At 30.6% G+C, this 24,105-nt stretch overlaps 1 protein-coding gene across 2 annotated transcripts in view; it reads left to right on the forward strand.

The window, feature by feature from the left end:
* The window catches only part of LOC145247430 (rap guanine nucleotide exchange factor 4-like), a 1,873,173-nt gene that overhangs the window by 1,284,876 nt on the left and 564,192 nt on the right, over nt 1-24,105 (forward strand). For both annotated transcript variants that reach the window (XM_080109188.1, XM_080109190.1), the window contains one exon: nt 9,014-9,074. In XM_080109188.1, the coding sequence (XP_079965314.1) occupies nt 9,014-9,074 (61 nt within the window). The remainder of the gene's footprint in view (nt 1-9,013; nt 9,075-24,105) is intronic.

Here is a 24,105-nt window from a genome sequence, read left to right on the forward strand (position 1 = left end):
TGTAATTATTTTAATCACATAAGATGTATGCTAAAATGTTCTTTGGTTTTGGGATTGAGTTATGTTTGGGAAATATTCTATTTTCATTGTTCTAATTAGCCGCAGTTTGCAATCAACTCATTAAGTGACATATCTCTTGCTCAGTTTCTGCCTAGCACTTTCTTCTTTCACTGTATCGTAAGTCGCCCTCTCTCTCTCTCTCTCTCTCTCTCTCTCTCTCTCTCTCTCTCTCTCTCTCTCTCTCTCTCTCAATAGCCGGAGATAATAAAGAAATGAACTAAATAACATAGGAATAGTCTATTAAAAAACGAATAGCCTATCAGAAAAAAAGGAGATAAAACCACAAGAAGTAATATGATTTAAGCCGTAGAGTGTGGAGCTAGCAGAAAGCAACTTATTTGGGGTTTCGATTTATATTTCTGTATCATTTTTACTAATATTTTTAAGAAAAAAAAATTATTTACCGTCTATCTAGAAGGTCAAGTGTGAGTTTTATAAAAATGTTTCTGTGGAACGAACTGGATTCGAACGTGGCACCCACAGGTTTTCAGTTTGTGTCGTTAAGCACTTAGCCACCATCTCTTCCGTCATTAATACTCTTAGAAAAGTTATGAATCTATATATTCGCCCTGGCAATATCCTTCCTCCAACTATGCATTAAATAGTAGAGTAGACAGAACTCTCAAGCCTTGCTGTTGAAACTAGTCTAGAAAGAAAACTTCGAAATAATATTAGTCTTTCTCTACTCGCACATCTGTTGATATGCACAACACGCTAAGTTCCACCCTAAATGAATCCAGAAACAGACGTCATCAATCAGCACACATAACTGATGCAGATTACGCAGACGATATTGCTTTGTTCGCGAACAACACTGCTGATGCGCAAACACTGTTACGTAAGCTAGAAAAGTCTGCAAATGACATTGGTCTCCACATAAATGCGGATAAGACAAAGTTTATGACTTTCAATGTGAAAGGAAAGATCAGGGCTCTGGTTGGATTAACACTGAAAGAAGTCGCTGAGTTTACGTATCTAGGCAGCAACATAGTTTCCACAGAGAGAGAGAGAGAGAGAGAGAGAGAGAGAGAGAGAGAGAGAGAGAGAGAGATCGAAATTCGCATCTCAAAAGTATGGGCCGCATTGGATGGGTTGCGTTCAGTATGGACCTCGGGGCTAACTAACAAACTGAAAAGGCAGTTCTTCGGGTCAGTGGTAGAGTCTGTCCTTGTTTACGGTGCTACAACCTGGACACTCACCAAAAGATTGGAAAGAAAACTAGACGGCACATACACCCGTATGCTATGAACAGTATTAAATATATCTTGGCAAAATCATCCCACGAAGCAGCAACTTTATGGCAACCTACCTGCCATGTCTAAAACAATCAGGGAAAAACGCCTACAATTTGAGGAGCAAACATGAATTGGTGAGTGATGTATTGCTATGGACTCCACAACACGGACGCGCAAGCAAAGGACGACCTAGATCCAGGTACATCCAGCAAATAACACACGACGCCAACTGTGAACCTGAAGATCTGACGTAGCTGATGGAAAACAGGAAACTCTGAATAGGAAGAGTCACATTGGTCCGGGCAAGGAGCCCGTGATGATGGTGATTCTCTACTCCTTGTTACCACTGAACTCTAATAATGCCAGTTCATAAGAGGTGAGATTGGGATTGGGCAACTTGCTTGAATATAGACTCCTCTCACAAAAAATATCCATCGTCTCTTGTGATGAAAGCACGACTATATAATTTACAAACCAACGAGTCCCTTCCCTGTTTACTCTTACTACACCCCAAAAAAGTCACAGTGAAAGGGGCAAATATTTAAGACGAAATCTACAGGGAGATTACGTAGGGAGTTGAGTAACGAGATGTCTATTCACATTTCACTTGAACTTCTGCATGTTAGTGCAATAAGGGAAGCAGGGATCTGGAAAGGAATTCACAAGTCTAGCAGTTCGAGGGAAGACACTATTAGAGTAGAAGATTTTCCGGCATCTATGATTCTCTAGAGAGATTTTGCTACTTGCCGAGTTAGTCGAAGGAATTTACGTCGAGGGGGTATAAGTGCTTCGAGTTCGTCGTAGCACATTCCATTAAAATACTTGTAAAACAGACGCAGGGATGCAACATTTTGGCGATGAGACACACACATATAGATATAGATATATATACAAACAATATATATATAAATAAATATATATATATATATTAACATTATATATGTGCAAATAATATATATCTACACAAACAATACATACATATATATATATACGCACACACAAACGATATATATATATATATAGACAAACGATATATATATATACACACAAACAAACAATATATATATACATATATATATATACATACATACATATATATACATACATACAAACGAGATATACCTATACATAATATATATATATACAAACGAGATATACGTATATATAATATATATAATATATATGTATATATACAAACAAACAATACATATATATACAAACGATATATATATACAAACGATATATATATATATATATATATATATATATATATACAAAGAATACATATATATATATATTCAACGATATATATACAAACATACAATACACACACAGATATATATATATATATATATATATATATATATATATATATATATATATATATATATATATATATATATATATATATATATATATATATATAAGCAATGTTAATTTTTAAATACAATGAAAAGGTCTCTTTTTTCTTTAATTTCTTTTTTTCTTTTCAACATAATTCAATGTAGCTTGACAATTGTTTCACGTACAAACAATCCGGGAATAAACATAAAATTACTAAGATCTTTCGTTTATGCATCTCATCAGAAAACCGCCCGATGACTTCTTGAGAAAAAAATTCTTAAGGCCAAAAAAAAAAAAAAAAGATCAAAAAATCTTTTCTTGAAATTCCTACAAAACCAGTCTCATATATATATATATATATATATATATATATATATATATATATATATATATATATATATATATATATATTATTTGTTTTTACATAAGCAGTAATATGTTGCTACACAGTCATGAGCATGTTTCAGCCAGCTAGTTTTTAGTAACTAGAGACCTCTTCAGGTGATACAACTTATACGAAAGCAAAGTTTCCTCATGACTATGCTTATGTAAAAACAAATAATATATATATTAGTGTTGGAACGATTAATCGGAATCGGAAAAATCCGAACTTGGGGTGGGGGTATCGGTATCGGAAAAATTATAGCCTAATTTCCGAGTCCAAACCGATTCTTTTTAATTCTGTGTTTTTTACAATAAAAAATTAAACAAGCACAACTATTAAAAAAAAAAATATTAGAAGTTTCGCATTTACAGCATAAGACTGAGAACGGCCACAAAATGGGTAATAATCGCATTTACAGATTAAATATTGATTCACAGAGTTTAATTTATTTTATTTATTGGTCATTTGTCGAAAGATAACTTGCCTATTCCCTTTATTAACTTTTCGCATCTATTCGCTAAATGCCCCCATCCGAGGGAGTTCACTTGATTATTAAAAGGGTTTAAATGCTCTAGATGGAGTTTTTAAATTTCGTTGGTGCCAACTGTACATTGGCGATGTCTGCGATCAGCTTCTTCTGAAATAATTACAGTTTTATGGCGTTTCTCTTTGGACGCAAATGAAAACTATAGATGAAAATCTCCAATGAATTCATCAAAATCTTGGATGATAATGCATAAAGAGAAAACATTCTGAAGATTTTCTTAATTAAAAATGAAATTATATCTACATTTAAACTTCTCAAAAAAAAAAAAAAAGAACGGGATTGCGACATTTATTACTGTAATTAACAGAAAAAGAAAATAAATGATAAACAAATATGCAACAGATAAAGACAAGACTCTTCTACATATATGAGTAATTTATTTGTGTTTAAACTTCTGTTAGGGTGTGTTTTTGGTTTAAAACAAACTTAGCGTCTTCACTTTGAGTTAGAAGTTTAAAAAATGGCTACCCAATAGCCTGGCAGAAGGATTGATAACCGATCAAAATTGAAAATAAAACACTGGTAGAAACACATAAATAAATGTTGACAATCGATCGAAAATGTTATGCTGTACGGGTATTTTGTTTAATTCTCGATTTTTGAGCGATTAAGCAAGAATGAACCGAAAATGAGTATCATTTTCTGTTATTTTTATGTGCGAAACAGTTTTCCTAAACGAAATTTTAAAATAATTGTTTCTTTTTCTTTTTTTTCTCTCTTTTCGCCACATAATCATTTAAAAATGTAGAATCCCATTTTGGGGAAGTGATTTAGCTAGAGGGATTAATATATTTGCTGCTGCTGCTACTGCTATTATTATTATTATTATTAGTAGTAGTAGTAGTAGTAGTAGTAGAGAGAAGGTAGAGAATAATTAACAGAAATCCTTCCTAATATTAAGAATGCTTTTTCTAAATAGTACGTTATTATGTAAAAACGCATTCTTGCCGGGCTTTATTTACTATTCTCTCCCTACACTGTTTTCTTATTTTGCATACCAATTGTCGGGTAATACTTTTTTGGGATGCCAGCAGGCCAGCACGCTAGATTTTAATCCGTCATTTTGGTTCGCCAGAAAGTAGGCATAATGTAAGAATTGGAATTGATTTGACTTACCGTGAGTGGATCGGAGGGAAGAAAAGACACTGAACTGCTGTTTGCCGTTACTGAGAAACTGGGTGTCTATTTCCTACTAAGTTAAATAGACATTCTAATCTCGTTGGAAATCACGTTGGAATTCTCGCCACTGAGAGTTAGTATGTATAAAGGGAGTTGTCTCACTACGGGTTAGTGATTAGTTAAGAAGCTAGTTACCTAGCTTGCTAGTCGGTTGGCGTCTCTTAGACTGATTACCTCGTTACTGTTGTTCGGCAAACGTTACCAGTTAATTGTTACCTTTACAAGAAAGAAAAGACTGCTTGTAAGCAACGTCACCATTTCGTTGCAAGCCCTTACTGACTTTTCTTACACCCCCCTCTTCTTGTTGGTGAAATAACCCCGACAATAAATGTACGCCAGTGCGCTAAATTTTATTCAGTCATAAAAACAAATTTCTATAGAAAAAAATATTTTTATATTTTTATCTAGCGAAAGAACATAAACATGAAAAACCATGTTTATTATTTTAAAAAAATCAAACAACCGAACTGAAGTCGGTGTTTTCCTTCTAAAACAAACAAACAATAAAAAACATTTTTGATAAATCTCTGTATGGCGTACCGAGAAAATATTTTTTCTAATAAATAAAAATGAATTAACTTTATTTTTCTAATAAAGATAAAATTACGTATGAAAAACCACGTTTCTTATTTTTAAAAAATTCAACTTATACAACGACGCTGAAGTTGATGTTTTCAATTCTAAAACAAACTTACATGTGCTGGTACGGGGTCGCCAATTAATAGAAGAGGCAAGTGACTAAACTGTAGGTAGAAACCTTCTTCCTGTGATAAAAATAAAGAAAATGCAACGACAACAGTAAATAGCAATCAACTCAGACACAATGGTTGTATATTAAAATAATATTTTTTTTATTTAAACAAAGTAGCTTTATGTGATATGTATATATATATGGAGAGAGAGAGAGAGAGAGAGAGAGAGAGAGAGAGAGAGATATGTTCGCGCGATATTGATTACGTTTTTTTTTCCATTATTTGTGATCTCTTGTAGTCATGAAATTAAATTCAATTAAAAGCATTTTGGATATTTTAAGCAAGATAGTTCATAGAGTAAATGTGGTATTGTGGCGATTTCTCAAGTGAAAACGATGGACATGATGTGAATGAATTGAAAAGAAATGAGTTGAAATGTGTCAAGTTGAAAAGAGGATGACTACAAAAGTAATAGCTGGAAATCCTTCCCGACTGTTATTCCAGGCATATTTGACAGAGAAAACCCGCAAATAAAATTTATCCTATTCCCAGATGTAGTATTGTCCCTCCAAGCCTAATTTAATTTGGTTTTATTAGTTTTTATGGTAATCAAAATAAATATTCTAGAGTTCACTTGTCAATTCAATATCAAACGGCCATACGATTCCTATTAGAGTTGGTTGTTTTTGTTTTACAGCATAGCAACCCTTTTCGGGTTATTTAATGCTGAATCCAAAGATTCGGAAGAAATTTTTTTTAATAGAATATATTTGTTGTTTTTAAGTCGGTTTCTATTTAACCCATAGTTGGGACCCTAACAGGTACTACCACTCCGGGTCAGAGTGGACCTGGGAGCAATGGTAATTAAAGAGTGGCTTCACACTCCCCAAAGCCCACAAGCTGGGGCCTCACCACTGGATATAGTTTAAGGTCATATCCAGGACCTCCTATTAGAGACTTCACACTATAATATTAAAAGATTTAAAATGCTTGGATATTTTTGCTGGCGCTACTTTGACCTTGATGTTGACTAATCATCACATACTCTGAAATATTTTGTTTTCTTATATTTTTATGGTTTTTGTCAAAAGTGAAAACTATAGATAAAAATCTTACAAGTTTATTAAAACCTTAGATAGAATATATAAAGAGTAAACATTTATAAGTATTTTAACTTTAACAAAACCTTTATTTAGATTTAAAATACCGTCAAACATATGAAATTCTACTTTTTAGGCGATTATGTGTGAATACACTGAAACGTAATTGTAGAATTTAAGATGGGGGTTCAGTTGTGCATATAAATATAATGTAAAATGATCCTATTTCCGGTATATTCTAACTTTTTAAGCAGTTACGTAATTTTTACCACTAATTCTAAGACTGATCAGCAAAATTATAAAATCACATTTAATTGCTTTATTTTTCGTATTACCACCCAAACTTAGGGTTAGTAATAAGAAAAAGATCGTGGCTTTTATGACTTTTAACAGGCACATATTTTATACTAAAGTTTGATTTCGAACATTAACATTCCCAAGATTTAAAACAAATAAAGTTGCATGTCCTAAAAACATTGTCTGATCAACAAGATGTGATCATTTTGCGTTAAAGTTATATAGGAAACTTATTTTTTGTGTTTTATTGTATTTTTACCACTACATTTTTCAGGCTGTTTACATGTAATCGTCTAAAAATGGAGAATCGTGTTTTTCTTTTTTTATGTGTATTAGAATATAGGTTGGGTTTTAAAAAATAATAGACGTGTTTTTTTTTTTCATACGTAATTTTATGTTTATTGGCTAGATAAATGGATAAACATTCTTGTAAAATAAACTTTATTCATTTTTATATTTAGAAAAAAATGTTTTCCCGGTACGCCACACAGAGATTTATCAAAGAAGTTCATTTTGTTTTAGAAGCAAAACATCGACATCAGCTCCGTTTTTTAATTAAAAAATAATAAACGTGGTTTTTCATATGTAATTTTATGTTTATTCGCGAGATAAAAATGTACCAATAATTTTTTTATGTAGAAATTTGTTTTTATGACAGAATGAAATTTAGCGCACTAGCGTGCTTTTTGGCGTATTTTTTGGCGAACCAAAATGACGAATTGTATTATTACATCTACGTAAGTGTAATAATAATGAGTCGCATGTTCCGTTTGGTGCAGATTGCGAACCCACGTAACTACTTTTTCGCCATTCCTCCCGATTCAGTGCAAGTTGGTTCATGGACGCCCAGCTGTTGAGAGATGTCCAATCAAAAACATCATTTCTCCACCTTCTTCTTGCCGCTTTTGCATTCTAACATATCCTCAAAGCATAACTTTGATGGGTCAGTGCTTAATCATTTGACATGTCCCAAAAGTTTAAGGGTTTTACTTTTGATTTTATCATATAGAGGGGGTAGGGAAATAGTTTGATGGAGGGTGGATATTTTTTTTTCCTATCGGGTAATGTTCCCTAATGAAAAGCATAACATGATTTTGAAACCCGTCAATGCCATTGACTAGTTGTTTAGTCTATGTAACTTTTTTACACTAAGATTGTAACCTAATTGTTTTTTTGTTTTTTTTGTTTTTTTGTTCCCCCCCCCCCTGTTGGAGTTTCTATCAATTGTGGGATCTGCTCAAGCTGTGAGGACAATCTTACTGTTTATATAAACAATGTCAGCTGTTGACGTGCTCTATTCCTTTTTTTATTAAGATATTTTTCATGAACTGCATCTTCTGCTTGGTGCGGATTGTGAACCCACGTGACTTATTTTTCGCCATTCCTTCCAATCTAGGGCAAGTTGGTTGATGGATGCCCAACTGTTGAGAGATGTCTAATCAAAAACATTTTTTCTCACCTTCTCCTTAGCTTTTCTCTGCCTCTTCTGCCTTCTGACATACCTTCAAAGCATAACTTTGACAGACCAGTGGTTGATCATTTGAAATGACTAAAAAGTTTAAGAGTTTTACTCTCTCTTTATTAAGAGTTTTTGATTTTGCCAAATAGAAGGGGTAGGGAAGTAGTTTGACAGAGGGTGGATATTTTGTTTTCTTTGATTAGGTGATGTCCCGTAAGGAATTTGAAACCCGTCAATGCCATTGGCTAGTTGTTTAGTCCATGTAATACAATCAAAGTTATATAAAACGACTGGAGGACATAAATTAAATAAACTTTTACTTTAACAGTTATTGGCACCATTTTTGATTTTAGAATGGTGCTGTGTTTTTGGAAAGCCACACAACCCAGCTCGATTCTGTGGTTCAATGTCTAGTGATCACTGAAGAAAGTCAATTTATGCCTGAAATAAATGAAATGTCTGATATGTTTATTGCGAACAGTCATATATATGTGTTATGTGTGTTAGTAGATCGTAATTCTATTTATTTATTTATTTGTTTTTGTTGTTTTTATAGATTTTTTTGTTTGTTTTTGTTTTCCAGAAAATGAAATACTGATTTCGTTGGAAGAATGCTATCGACGATGAAACCCAAAAAGGGACTAACTGTACTTTATGTATTATTACAACTTAATTCTAATTAATTTATATTTATTCGTTTTTTTTTCTTTTACAGAGGAACAAGCAGCTTATGGAAGGAGTGATTACTCCCCTTAGTTCTTTGAGAGCTGACAAATGTAAGTGTTTAAGCATTTTAAAATTTTTTTATTTTGTTAGTTTTCTGCGTTCATATGGAAGACGTGTCTTTTCGATATTTTCTTTCAGGACCAAAGTTGATAAGATCACAACCGATGGCTCTGACTTTAATTGTTTTCAAACATTCTTTGCCAAGATAACCTGACACTTCCTGTTTGCTAGATGAAATCTTAAAACTCAAGCGATATATATATATATATATATATATATATATGTATATATATATGTATATATATATATGTATATATATATGTATATATATATGTATATATATATGTATATATATATGTATATATATATATGTATATATATATGTATATGTATATATATGTATATATATATGTATATGTATATATATGTATATATATATATGTATGTATATATATATGTATATATATATGTATATGTATATATATGTATATATATGTATGTATATATATATGTATGTATATATATGTATATATATGTATATATATATATATATGAGGAGGAGGATGATGTACTTTGCTTGGCGCATTGTGCGTAGTGTGTAAATTGGTGTGTTTGAAGGCTATGATAATGCAGTCTTGTAGAAAAACATCATTTGGTATGCGACAATGTAAAAAGAATGATGATAATACTGAAAGATTTAATAGTTTTCAAATTATAAATTATTTATTCATCAACGTAATACATCGAACTAGGGTGGTATCGTGGTGTTCTTTGAACTTTCGGGGTAAACCTCATTTTCAGACAGAAGAAAAAACACAACCGAGGCACATCTTTTCTCTTCTTCTTCGGTGCGTATGTATTAAATAATATAAAGTCCACTGTTTATAGTAAGCACTGTTGATTTGACGATACAAGATTCAAGATTTTACTGTTTAAAATCCAAACAAGCGCAGAATTTCTTTTAATATATAAATACATTAAATTATTAAGGTGTCGAATTTAATTTCAATAAATAAATACATTTATTTCTTAAAAGTAAACTCGATATTTCGATCCATAACAGAATCGGTCCTGGATGTGACCTTAAACTATATCCGATGGTGAGGCCCCAGCTTGCGGGCTTTGGGGAGTGTGGAGCCACTCTTTAATTGCCATTGCTCCCAGTTCCACTCTTACCCGGATTGGTAGTACCTGTTAGGGTCCCAACTATGGGTTAAATAGAAACCGGCATGGAAAAAAATATATTCTATTAAAAATTGATCTTCAAAATCATTGAATTCGGCATTAAATAACCTGAAAAGGGTTGATATGCCGTAAAACAAAAACAATCAACCATAACAGAATCTTCATCAAGAAAATAGTTTTTTCTTTCTTTCTTTTATGTGCCATGGTTATGGTAATACTTGGCACGTCTTCATATATTGGTGAAGCACGAAGTTTAAATGTTTTTAAGCTGTGCGAGGCGCTGGTCGCCAAGTACGTGTTAAGTAATATAAAATTCACTGTTTATAGTAAGCACTGTTGATTTGAGTATACAAAATTAAAAATTTATCGGTTTAAAAGCCAAACAAATGTAGAATCTCTTCCAATAAATGCATTTATTCATTAAACAGCATTGGCTGAGCTTTTCTTAAATAATGTATCGTTGTACACGTTAACAAACGGGGCCCACACGTTGTAATGCAGTCTACGTTGCAAGGAACATAGGACAAGTAATAACTCGACTTCTTTTTCTTTTCTAACAACGACATTTATTACCGGATAGTTTACCGAATAAAACGTGATCTCGAATGTCATCCTCTGTCTGTGCACAAATCTTTTTTGTAGCCTTTTTCTTACGGTGACACCGTTTCACATTTCGTTTGCATATGCGCGCCCGCATTCTGTTACAATAATAGTGTGACTGCATTGACTGAGCTTCTCTCAAACAATTAATGTGGCTGGCCTTTTTCTGACATCTTTTTCTTTTGTTTTGTTTGGTTGCGGTGTATCCCTTTTGTCACCACGCAGATATAAAAAAAACAAACAAATAAATAAAAAAATACGTGATGAGGATAACAGTTTGCAAAAAAAAACAAAAAAAAAAAACGAATACACAAATTACGAAGCCTCATCCAAAAACAAAGAATAAATAAAAAATAATATATAAAACAAAAACTGTTGGATATTTATGATTGCAACTTGGTAGACAAGTCAAGCACAGACTGAAGTTTATTTATACAAAACATATATTTTTGGATTTCAGAAAGGATTGTGGATATTATTAACGTTTCCATGGATGGCACTTGGGGGCGGGGATAGAGTCATCTCGTATGAGCATGCGTTTTTTTTTTTAATTTTTTTTTTACTGGACAACTGTGCCTAAATCTAAACACAAATTCCATGAACAAAGTTTCTTTTCTAGAACTGTCCACCCGAGGAACACGAAACCGCGAGGCTGCTTCTCGCCTAACTATAACATGGTCACTTTCAAGTCCAATGTAAACTAATTCTTGTTTAACCGTCCTCTTAAATAATCAAATTCTGCCCAATCACCACCATCATTACCAATCATCACGGTGTTGTATAATCGTCCACTGTCAACACTTGTTTAACACTTATCCTCGAGTGACCTTCGCGCCTTGGTAAGTGACGACTTTCTAATAAAAAATCAACGCTCTATAATCCTCTTTTCCGGTTCTTATCAAAATTTCATCCTATATTGAAGAACAAAAGTGAAGAAAAATCTGTATGATGTACGTACACATAACGAATCGAAAATATTATATTCCAAAAATCACGTAAACTGACCAATTCGTTTTATTTTTATATAAATGTTATAAGTATTCCAGAAGTGACTGTTTTGCCAGCCATTTTGAAAAAATATGAAGAAACAAAGGGAGATAACTCAACAATAATTTATACTTACTAGATTTATTCGTATGATTTAGATTCTTCGAACTACTGTTCTCATCTTGAGCATCATTTTCACAACGTTTCAGTTGATATAACCTCCGACCTTCTTCAGGTGTATCTTGTCGAACACGGGAATATTTCTGTCGAATTCGGGAATCTGTTCTCATCTTGAGTATCATTTTCACAATGTTTCGGTTGATGTAACCTCCAACCTTCTTCGGGTTTGTATTACTGTACACAAAGATTCGAAAAAGTTGTCAAAAAACAAATATAGAACAAATAAATGTTATCAAAGGCAAGATAAGTTACTTTTCTATCTAACTGGATATATTTTTTGTGTTTTTATTCAGTGTAACATGTTTATTCAGCTCGAAAAACATGCAATGTTTACCGATGTATTGGAAAATTCAAAATGGCAGCCCACTCTCTCTCGGAGAGGGTACGTTTGGGAAAAGGTATTATAAATAATAAACTAGACAAAATACTGTTAGAAATTCGCTCAATATATGTTACCGTGACATAAGTTGACATGTATTCGGTTGTTTTCTAACAGTATTTTGTCTAGTTTATTATTTATAATACCTTTTCCCAAACGTACCCTCTCCGAGAGACAGTCGGCTGCCATTTTGAATTTTCCAATACATCGGTAAACATTGCATGTTTTTCGAGCTGAATAAACATGTTACACTGAATAAAAACACGTGAATTATATCCAGTTAGGTAGAAAAGTAACTTATCTTGCCTTTGATAACATTTATTTGTTCTATATTTGTTTTTTGACAACTTTTTCGAATCTATGTGTACAGTAATACAAACCCCCTTCTTCAAGTGTATTCTGTTGAACTCGGGGAATTTGGACGGAATTTCAAACGGAATCCTTTATTTACTTCACGGGAGTAGAATGCTCTTGTTTCGTCAGCCATGACTGGATAGAGGCTCTAAGTAATTCGTAATTGTATTTTTCAGTCGCTCACACTGAAGATTGAACCTTCAGGAGAACATCACTTTTAGAATTGATTTTTCCAAGTACTCTAACCACTGCACCACGGGTCCTAGTGAATTCCCGAGTTCGGCAGAAATATTCCCGAGTTCCACAAGATACACCTGAAAAAGGTCAAATATTACATCGACCGAAAAACGTTGTGAAAATTACACTAAAGATGAGAACAGTAGTCCGAAGAATCCAAGTAATACGAACGACCGTTCCTCATCTCAAAATATTCAGAAAAGTAATACTAGATTTATGTTGTAATGCCTACGAATTTCTATTAATCGCTTAACGATAATTTTTTACATAGAAATAAAGCTACTTGATCCATTTTACGGTTTTTTTTGTTTTTTTTTTTAATATTATATTTTTGTTTCGTCACAGGTACGTACATCATACAATTTTTTTTTTTTATTATTCATTTTTTTTTTTAAATATAGAGGCAATTCTGGACAAGAGCCCATCTTTCTACTCCATTTTCTCTCCATCCTTCGTCATTTTATTCTCTTTCTAACCTCCCCACTCTTCATTTTTTTATTTATTTATTTTTTTATTTTTGTAAAATACTGAAACGACGTGCCTGGCTTAGAAGAATACCTATTTAGATCAGGTACAAATCACGTTCCTATCACAATGCCAAGCTTGTACATTTTTTTTTTTTTTTTTTTTTTTCATTTTTTTTTTTTTTCATTTTTTTTTTTTTTTTTTTTTTCAGATAAAGAAAACGTTTTGTCTTTCTTTTGTGTTTTCTTCCAATAGATAACAGCGTATAACGAGGCTATTAATAATTTGGATGATCACATGAGAACAAAAAACGCAATTCATTTTTATTTATTTATTTATTTATTTATTTATTTATTTATTTGCAGTCTGTTATCCTCGTCTTTGTAATTGTTGTTTCACGACGTTTCGGTCAACTAATCCTCTGGCCTTCGTTCATCTCAAAGGATTCCAATAATAAAATAATATACTATTCAGTATGGACCCGACGATGGAAGACAAGATAAGGACAAAACATTTCGAGTTATAAAAACCAAAAAATCCATACTTCATCAGCCGTTCAACGATAGAGGCTTTGAATGGCTGATGAAGATATCATAGGGGCCCGTGGCGCAGTGGATAAAGGCGTTGAATCTCTATGGTTCCAGGTGAGCATTGTCTGAAGATAGCGGTTTAAGTTCTACCCAAAGCCGGCCAGAGGATTAGTTGGTCAAAACGTGGCGAGACGACAACAACTATGGAAGGCAGTATTTTTTGAAGATACAGTTAAGAAACTCAGTATTCCTATCCCGTTGCTGTTAACCACCTGACGAAGGCCAGAGGGATAGTTGGACGAAAGGTCGTGAAACAACAACAGATGAGGATAACAGCCCTTAAATAAATAAATAAATAAATTACTCATCTCAAAGAATTTCGATAGTAAAGAAATTCTTTTTATTAGAAATCATTTGATGAAACAAAATTTAAAAAAAAAAAACATTTTATGTTTTATAATTTTTGAGATGAGGATTGATTATTCGTATTATTTGGATTCTTTGAACTTTGCTCTCATCTTATTATTTTCACAACTTTTTTTTAGCAACAAATGTTATAAAGAAAAAGGGAGACAATTCCATTTTAGAGTACTTCACTAGCAGTGTCAAATGTCGCAATTAAAAATGAGTGATAAAAATTTGAATAATTAGACTCACTGTCTACGGTGACCCACACTGACTAACTTGGTTGTTGACAGCAAACACATGCCTGAAATTCAAAGGGGAGATAATACACATATCAGTACTTCAGATGTTTGTTTCTTTATATAGTTACTACCGGGATTGCTTTTGAAATATATTTGGTCTAATATGTTGTTTTTACGTTTTTGAAATAATTATGACGGTTTTAAGCCTTCGTATTTGCCAACTGGAGGAAAGAGAGACAACTCCACTTTATGAACATCTTATATTACAATTTAAAATTGCGGTCTGTTTGAATCCTCGTTTAAAATTCTTTTATTTAAAAAGTACATGGAATATAAAATATGAATATGGACAAATTCTTATAAATGAAGAATGGAAGCACCTATTGATTATTATTTTTCATAGGTAAGTGATTTTTTGGAATTTATATATATTTATTATATTCGGAGGAAGTTAAAATTCGTTGAATTTCTTGAAATCTTTTTTCAAAGAAAACTGATTTAAAAAAATATTGCATATTTTTCTATTAAACCTTTTATTATTTAAAAAGTTGGTCTTTGCTCCTTTTATTGAAAAGAAAATAGGGTTTTAATTACATTTTTCAAAAAACTTTTAATAGTTTATTTTGGAAGTATATTCCATGAAAAAATTAAACAATCCACTTTCAAAAAAAAAAATTACAAGTTTTGTATATTTTATTCGCAATTTTGTATATTTTATTCGCAGTTAAGGGTGTCAAAAATTTCCAAAAAATTTTGACATACCTACCTCTTCACATAAAAATCTGGTCTGCGAATAAGTGTCACTAAATTATTTATAAGTATTAAATATTTATGTTTTTAGGAATTGGTATTAACACTCTTGTAAGCATCATTAAGAAATTGGAAACATTGAATAAACAGGTAAAACTGTTTTTAGAACACGTTAAAGATGCAAAATATTTTATTAAAGAAGAAAGAAAAATAAGATTTAATTTCTTTCTTTTATTTTCTTTTATTTTTTTTTAAGTTGAAATATTTCTGATTAATTTCGGGTCGTAACAAGTCCATCTTCAGGGAGGGAAAGATTTCTATTCTCTGTTTTTTTTTTTTTTGTTTTTTTTTGTTTTTTTCCTCGCAAGTAAAATCCTTGTGTCCAAGACGTGGTGGTTCTGCTGCTGCTGCTGTTGTTGTTGTTGTTGTTCTGGAAAACGCACGAGGTGTAAACGAACTCTTGATTTTTTAGTTTTTTACTGCGTGTTCGCTTCAATGTATAAGAATTGGTATTAAAGCTTTTATAAGCATCATTAAGAATTTAAAAACATTGAACAAACAGATAATTTTTTTAGATGAGGATTTTTAATTTATATTATTTGGATTATTCAGACTACTGTTCTCATTTTCAATGTTATTTTCACATAGTTTCGATTGATGTAACCTCCGACCTGCAAGGACCCATGGCATAATGGATAAAGTACTTGCTAAAAATTGAACATGGAATTCTTTGTATCTGTTGATATAAAATAACAATGAATGAATATTGGTTTAAAGTTAATTTCGATTATATGTTTCTGAATTTTTAGATGAGAAATGATTATTCGTATTATTTGGATTCTTTGGACTATTGTTCTCAACTTGAGTATCATTTTCACAATGTTTCGGTCGAGATATCATCCGACCTTCTCGGGTATATCTTGTCGAACTCGGAAATCTTTCTGTCGAACTTGGGAATCTAAAAAAAAAAATGAACTGGAATGGAACTCTTTATTTAATCCACGGAGGTAGCATGCTCATGTTCTGTCAGCCATGAGTAGAGGTACTTATTAATTCGCAATTGTATTTCAAGTGTCATCTTCAAAGGCCCGTGGCATAGTGGATAAAGTACTTAATAAAATTCAGTTGTAATGTTACACTCTTCTGGAGGTTGAAGGTTCAAATTTCAGTGCATGTTGCCCCTGTGGAATAGATAAAATGTTCTGTTTGAAATTCTGTGCAGATTGCCGAGTTCGACAGAAACATTCCTGAAGAAAGTCAGAGGTTACGTCGACCGAAATCTTGTGAAAATAACGCTCAGGATGCGAACAGTAGCCCAAAGAATCTAAATGATACGAAAAAAAAGCATTTAATTTGAATAAAATAAAATACGCATCAAGTGCGCTTGAAAGCCAAATCACAACGTAATATTATGAAAATAAACAAATATTTTACTTATTTAAAATTTATCACAAATATATTTCGAAGGTATTCTCCATCTTCAGTGTGTTGTTTCTTTTTTCTTTTCTTCTTCCTTGCCATGTTGTAAATTTGGAGAAAGAATCTGTTGGCTACGTACAGATCAAACATTTCAAAATACAACCGCTAGAAACAACGCGCGGCTCTTTACAAACAGAACTCTTTCTCCAAATTTACAACATGGCAAGGAAGAAGAAAAGAAAAAAAAGAAACAACGCACTGAAGATGGAGAATACCTCTGAAATATATTTGTGATAAATTTCAAATAAGTAAAATATTTGTTTATTTTCCTAATATTACGTTGTGATTTGGCTTTCAAGCGCACTTGATGCGTATTTTAATTTATTCAAATTAAAACAACGTTTCTATATGAACTCTCATTCTTTGACATTTTATTTAATTTTCATTAAAAATACTCGATGAAATTTCAAAAATATATGCACCGTCATTCGTCGTCGTCGTCGTCGTCATCATCATCATCATCATCATCATCATCATCATCATCATCCCTGGTACTACCAAATTAGACTACCCGAAGATACTGGCCTCTTAACCTTAAATGCACATAACTATGATATTATTGTTTTGGAAAATGTAAGAATTGAGAGGTAGGTCTTTCATTGTGTACACGTTTTGTGATTATTTGCAAACATATTTAATGAGACAAACTACAATCCTAAAAAGCTTGGATCGAAAAGCAATCCGGGAAAGATATTGGAATCGTCCCACCATTAGTATATAAGTTTGCCTAATTAATATTGAATCACAACCGCCGTATAAGCTTATCTTCTGGGTTGCCCGCGTTTTAATGGCTTCGTTTCCGCCATGTTGTTTGTATTTTGAAGCATGATAGCCCATGAGCAGGTCATGTGACTGACCTTCTGCGTTCTTAATTTATTTATTTTCAGATAACCTGCAAGGTTAGATAAAAGTTCCTTTGTCTTTAATGTCAAAGCATGCATTCATACATGGCAGTGCCAAGGTTTACTTTTATTATTATTATTATTTATTTATTTATTTACTTTTTACGCGATGAAAAAAAGCAATAAGCCTCGTTTTCGTCACAGCAGATTTTATTATCATTCCTTGAAAATTTGATTTAGTTTCTTCAGCAGAAATGAGAAAATTTAAAATCCGTTTAAATTGAATAAGAAAAGCAAAGAAATATTGGTGCCTTGTTTGCATGGGTGGTCTTTTAAAACAACGCATTTTAGGTGAAAACATTATTGCGTACTTACGTGTCATGTTGAAATTAGTATGAATTCCAAAAATTACGGAAAATTATCCAGAAGATGTGCAAGATGTATATTTAAAAAAAAAAAAATCATCTACAAATAAGTTCTGTTTAAAATGATTGACCTTTTAACTAAAGTCAATTTAAGTTAAGGGGGAAAAGCTAGTTTGTCATGCCGAATTGGTCGCACAGTTCTTCCACATTATAAAACATGCAATAAAACTCGATAATTCAGTAAATTCTATTTTTACTTGTAATTAATTTTTACTAGATCATTTTTCGTAATATTTGGAATTTATACTAATTTTGACTTGACAGGTTCGTACGTAGTAATGTTTTCACCTGAAATGCGTTTGTTTCGATATGCACAATTTTACACAAAAAGCGGATTCTTCACTAACAAAAGACGAGGCCAACAGAAAGGCAGAATGGAATGAGAGTATTCAAGTAACACGTTTAACGATGAAAATACAATTTCAAACCAAAGCACAATCGACAAATTGACAAACCGAGCCTCTAATAAAGATGTGTGGACACTTATAAAACATCGTTACTTATATATATATATATATATATATATATATATATATATATGTATGTATGTATATGCATATATATATGTATGTATGTATGTGTATATATATGTATGTATGTATATGTATATATATGTATATGTATATATATATACATATGTATATGTATATATATATGTACATATATATATATGTATATGTATATATATATGTATATATATATGTATGTGTATGTATATATATATGTATATATATATGTATGTATATGTATATATATGTATATGTATATATGTATATATATATATATATATATATATATATATATATGACTACTTCATTTAATCACGTAAATTAATATATGAAAATATGATTTTATGCGCAAATTTTCAGTATTTACTTCAACAATGCTCAATACACAGGTAGAGCTAGGTACTAAGTTATAAAAAATATATGTGACAATTAAGCTACACAGACGATTCCACGTTTTATTCTCGTGAGAATTCGTCGGGCTTACGAATTCACATGAAAATGAAATGCGGAATATTCTGTGAAGCTTAATTGCCATATATATTTTTATAACTTACTACACACACACACACACACACACACACACACACACACATGTGTGGAAATATTCTTTATTCACTTATATTTCCTTTTTATATATACCAATTCTTATTGAAGAAGCTCAATATAAATACAGAGCATATAATGAATAAATGACAAAGGTCGATATTCCAAATTTCATGATGTTGACCATCTTACAATTTATTCTTTTATTTCAGTTGACACTTACAATTATTGACACTATCTGTCTCGTACCACAAAATCAATCACTTAATTATTATATCAATCAGTGGATCTATTTTGCCCTTAACTCATCAGAAAGAATAACAATAGTCAATCCACCGAAAGAAAATAAAATTCATTTGGACATGATAAAAAAAAAATCCGAAAATTGGAAGAGAAGCTGCAAATAGCTTATAGTGTGCGTACAATACGCCATTTTGAACTTAGAAATAAAGTCACTAAAACCCACATATTCGTATTAACAAATTACATTAATTTAATTATTAATTAATTTAATTAATTATTAATTAATTTAATGCCAATAATTAATAAATTTATTATTTATAATTAATATATCCATATTTACTCGAATAACATTAATGATTATAATCTACTACACATGTTTTCATATCTATTCAATTAATACGAAACGTAAAAGAAAATTCTCAATTTCCGGTTGTATTAAATTATTTATTAATCTGAATTTAAATCTATACATAATTAAGTTCTTATTATAATTAAATTTATTATTACATAAATTGTAATTCTTAATATTCCTTAATTCTAAAACTATAATTTTATTTAGTTGCAATCTCCGAATTCGCTATGTAATCCGTTAACATAATTGTTTACCTCGATCGAAAACATTTATTATTCAATTTATTAATTTTAAAATTAACAGTATTTTATCTTTGCTTAACTCCTCAAATATATCTTCGATTTTTATTTTTATCTTTATATTTCTTATTTATTTTTTCCTTCCACTTTCTTTTTTTTTTCCTAGTAAATAATATTTATATGTTTTTTTTCCTAGTAAATAATATTTATATGGTTTTTTCCTTGTAAATAATATTTATATGTTTTTTTCCTAGTAAATAATATTTATATGGTTTTTTTCCTAGTAAATAATATTTATATGGTTCTTTCCTAGTAAATAATATTTAAATGGTTTCAATGTCATTCACTTTACATTGTTCATTAATTAATTCAACGTATACTATAAATTAATTAGCTTATACATTGAATATAAAATGCTAGTATTAAAACTATTTCAATATACAATATTATATATTTATCAGTTTTATTCGTCTATAGTCTAAATTAAATTATAATCATCGGACGAATAGTTAATTATGATTTTTATTTGTTATTAAACATATAATTCATTTCCAGCTTAATATCGAATTATAAATTATTTAGTTACTACACTTATATTCATTTTATCTATATTGCATTATTATTATCATCATTATTATTATTATTATTATTATTTATTTATTTTTTTTTTAAAGTAATACTTGAAAATTCCCAATTCGGGTATTTCTTCTAATCTCTCTCTCTCTCTCTCTCTCTCTCTCTCTCTCTCTCTCTCACACACACACACACACATATATATATATATATATATATATATATATATATATATATGAGCAAACAGTTAATTAAATATGTTAAAAAACACTTTGAAATGAGTTAAAAACATATTTAATCTGAAAAGGAAACACTAGATAAATGGATAGTCCTTAATCCGTGGATGTCTTGGAAGTAGAATGAAAAGCACATCTTATTTTTCTTTTAATAATATTATTTTTTACTTGTACACATTTTTGTGAATTATTCCATGGATTTCTGCCTTGGATTATTATGGACCATCTTCTTCCAATTAGGGGATTTCTTTGGATTTTACTTGTACAAATGGAAATTCTTTTAACTTTCTTGAAGTTTTACATTTAGATTTTACCGTCACTGGATTTTTTTATCTTCCACCAGACTATCCATTAATGTGTAATCACCTTTTTCTTTACCATATTCCCTCTGCTTAACTTATTTTGTTTTCAAGTAAGATCTTTGACTTATTTGTTGTTTCATCAAATACTTCTGCATGCAAAATCCGATCCCGCATTTTGCTAATTCCTACCCTCTGATGAGAAGGAGAGTATTTCTTCGAAACTTCGCGGATTAAGGACTATCCATTTATCTAGTGTTTCCTTTTCAGATTAAATATGTTTTTAACTCATTTCAAAGTGTTTTTTTAACATATTTCATTAACTGTTTTCTCATATTATAAGCTCTATTTCCTATTTGGTATTATCGAGCTTTTATATCTGGCTGAGATAATTTTATAAATATTAATTCTTTGATATTTATAATTTACTTTAATTTTACCATCTTGGATCATTTTGGTAAATTCAATTGTAATTTTCATTATATATATATACATATATATATATATATATATATATATATATATATATATATATATATATATATATATATATAGAGAGAGAGAGAGAGAGAGAGAGAGAGAGAGAGAGAGAAAATAAAAAGGAACAAACCGTATTATGTGTTCATCAACGTTTCGTCTTTATTTCGAGACTTCCTCTGGATGAATGAGATTAAGAAACCAAAAAATATACCAGTACAAAATATTTGAAAATGTTTCACGTGCACAAATATTTTGTACTGGTATATTTTTTGGTTTCTTAATCTCATTCATCCAGAGGAAGTCTCTAAATAAAGACGAAACGTTGATGAACACATAATACGGTTTGTTCCTTTTTATTTTCTCTATTTTGTCGGAATACTATTTCCATTATTTTCATATATATATATATATATATATATATATATATATATATATATATATATATATATATTAGTGACGAGATGATTACAACATTCTTACCGAAGCAATTTCGTACTAAATTCCCGATTCCAATACAATTATCGATTCTAATTCCGATTCTTTATAAATCTCTAAATATTTAACTAAATATATAACATTTTTCCCCTTTATTAACGTTAAAAAACACATGTTAAATGTGCAGATATTTTCTCAAACGCAAAAATAAAATTCTGACGGATGATCTATAGATTTTAGTTTTCTGATCAATAATCAATAAATACTTACTATTGTAAAATTACTACCAGTAGTGGAAGATTTTGTTTTAAACAAAATCACATAATAAAAGACAATTATGAGAATCGTTTGTAGCATCAATATATATATATATATATATATATATATATATATATATATATATATATATATATAAACAAATAAATGACAAAAGTCTAGATTCCAAATTTCATGATGTTGACCATCTTAAAATTTATTCCTTTAATTCCGTTGTCACTTACAATTCTTGACAGCAACTGTTTCGTGGCGCAAAGTCATTTATTTAATTATGATATCACTCATGAATCTGTTTTACCCTTAACTCACCGGAAGAATAGAAACTAAAATACATTTGGGCATGATTGTAAAATCCGAAAATTGGAAGAGAAGTTGCATTTACCTTACATTACCATACCAGTTTATACATATATTATATTTATATATATACTAGCATAAGTACCCGTCGTTGACTGGGTTCAAAAACAGCCTACAGAAAATGGGCTCTGATTTAGGAAAGTATGATAGGTTATGAAAAGGATGGGTTGTAAAGAGATAGCTTCGAATTTGGGGGTATTAAAACCAAAACAAAATATGATGAAAGTAAAAATAAAACAGATAAACCCCATAATTTATTATACTATACCTGTTCACACTTAAACACTTATCACAATATTCTGTGGATCTATATTAAAATCCCTGATTAAACTTTGTGACATATTTCCATTCTATGGATGTCAGGCGCGAACGAACACCCCATAATTTTATTATACCATATTTCTTCAAACTGAAACATAATTATCAAAGTATACTTACGCAGACAGATATGAAAAGTCTTTATTAAAGTTTGTGCCTATTTCCATTCTATGGAGGCCAGGTGTGAACGCAGACCCCACAATTTTACTATACCATCCCTATTTAAGTTAAAACATACTTATCAACGTATTATTATGTACATCTATATCAAAGACACTTGCAAACGTTTTTTTTCATTTTTCAATTTTTTATTTCCATACTTTGTGGGCCAGGCGCGAACGCAGACCCCACAATTTTAATGAACCACCGTTCTGTCAGATCAAACATACCTATTCCTGTGTCTCGATACATCTTCTATCATTGTATGTAATCAGTTTTTTAAAATAGTCAACCATATAGGAGCCTATTCGTGACCAGACACACACACACACACACATTCAGCTTTATATTATAAATATATATATATATATATATATATATATATATATATATATATTTCTGCGGAAGATACTTTATTTCCTTATAATATATGCCAAGCCTTATTTAAGAAGCTCAGTGTAATTACAGAGCAATATATTGAATAAATGACAAAAAACTATATTCAAAAGTTCATGATGTTGACCATCTTACAATGTATTCCTTTAATTCAGTTGACATTTACAATTCTTTACAGTATCTGTTTCGTACCACAAAATCAATCACTTAATTATTATATCTATTAGTGAATCTATTTTGCCCTTAACTCATCAGAAGAAATAGCAACAATCACTTCATCAGAAGGAAATAAAGTGCGTTTTGACATGATTAAAATCCGAAAATTGAAAGAGAAGCTATAAATACCTTATAATATGTTTCCATTACGCCATTTTGAATTTCTAAACATTTAATTACAAAGTTATTATTTATCCCAGTTACCGTAAAAACTCAGGTTAAATGCGCATGTATTTTCTAAAAGGTAAGAACACACTCGTGTGTGTTGCTCTATAGATTTTAGATTTATTAGTAGTTAAAAATCAATAAATATTTATTATTTTATCATTATTACCAGCAATGGAAGATTTTGCTTTGAACAAAATCAAATAAAAAAGACAATTAAAAGAA

The sequence above is a fragment of the Euprymna scolopes genome, chromosome 25, assembly GCF_053919585.1.
Source record: "Euprymna scolopes isolate OS-2025 chromosome 25, ASM5391958v1, whole genome shotgun sequence".
NCBI classification, from domain to species: Eukaryota; Metazoa; Mollusca; class Cephalopoda; order Sepiida; family Sepiolidae; genus Euprymna; species Euprymna scolopes.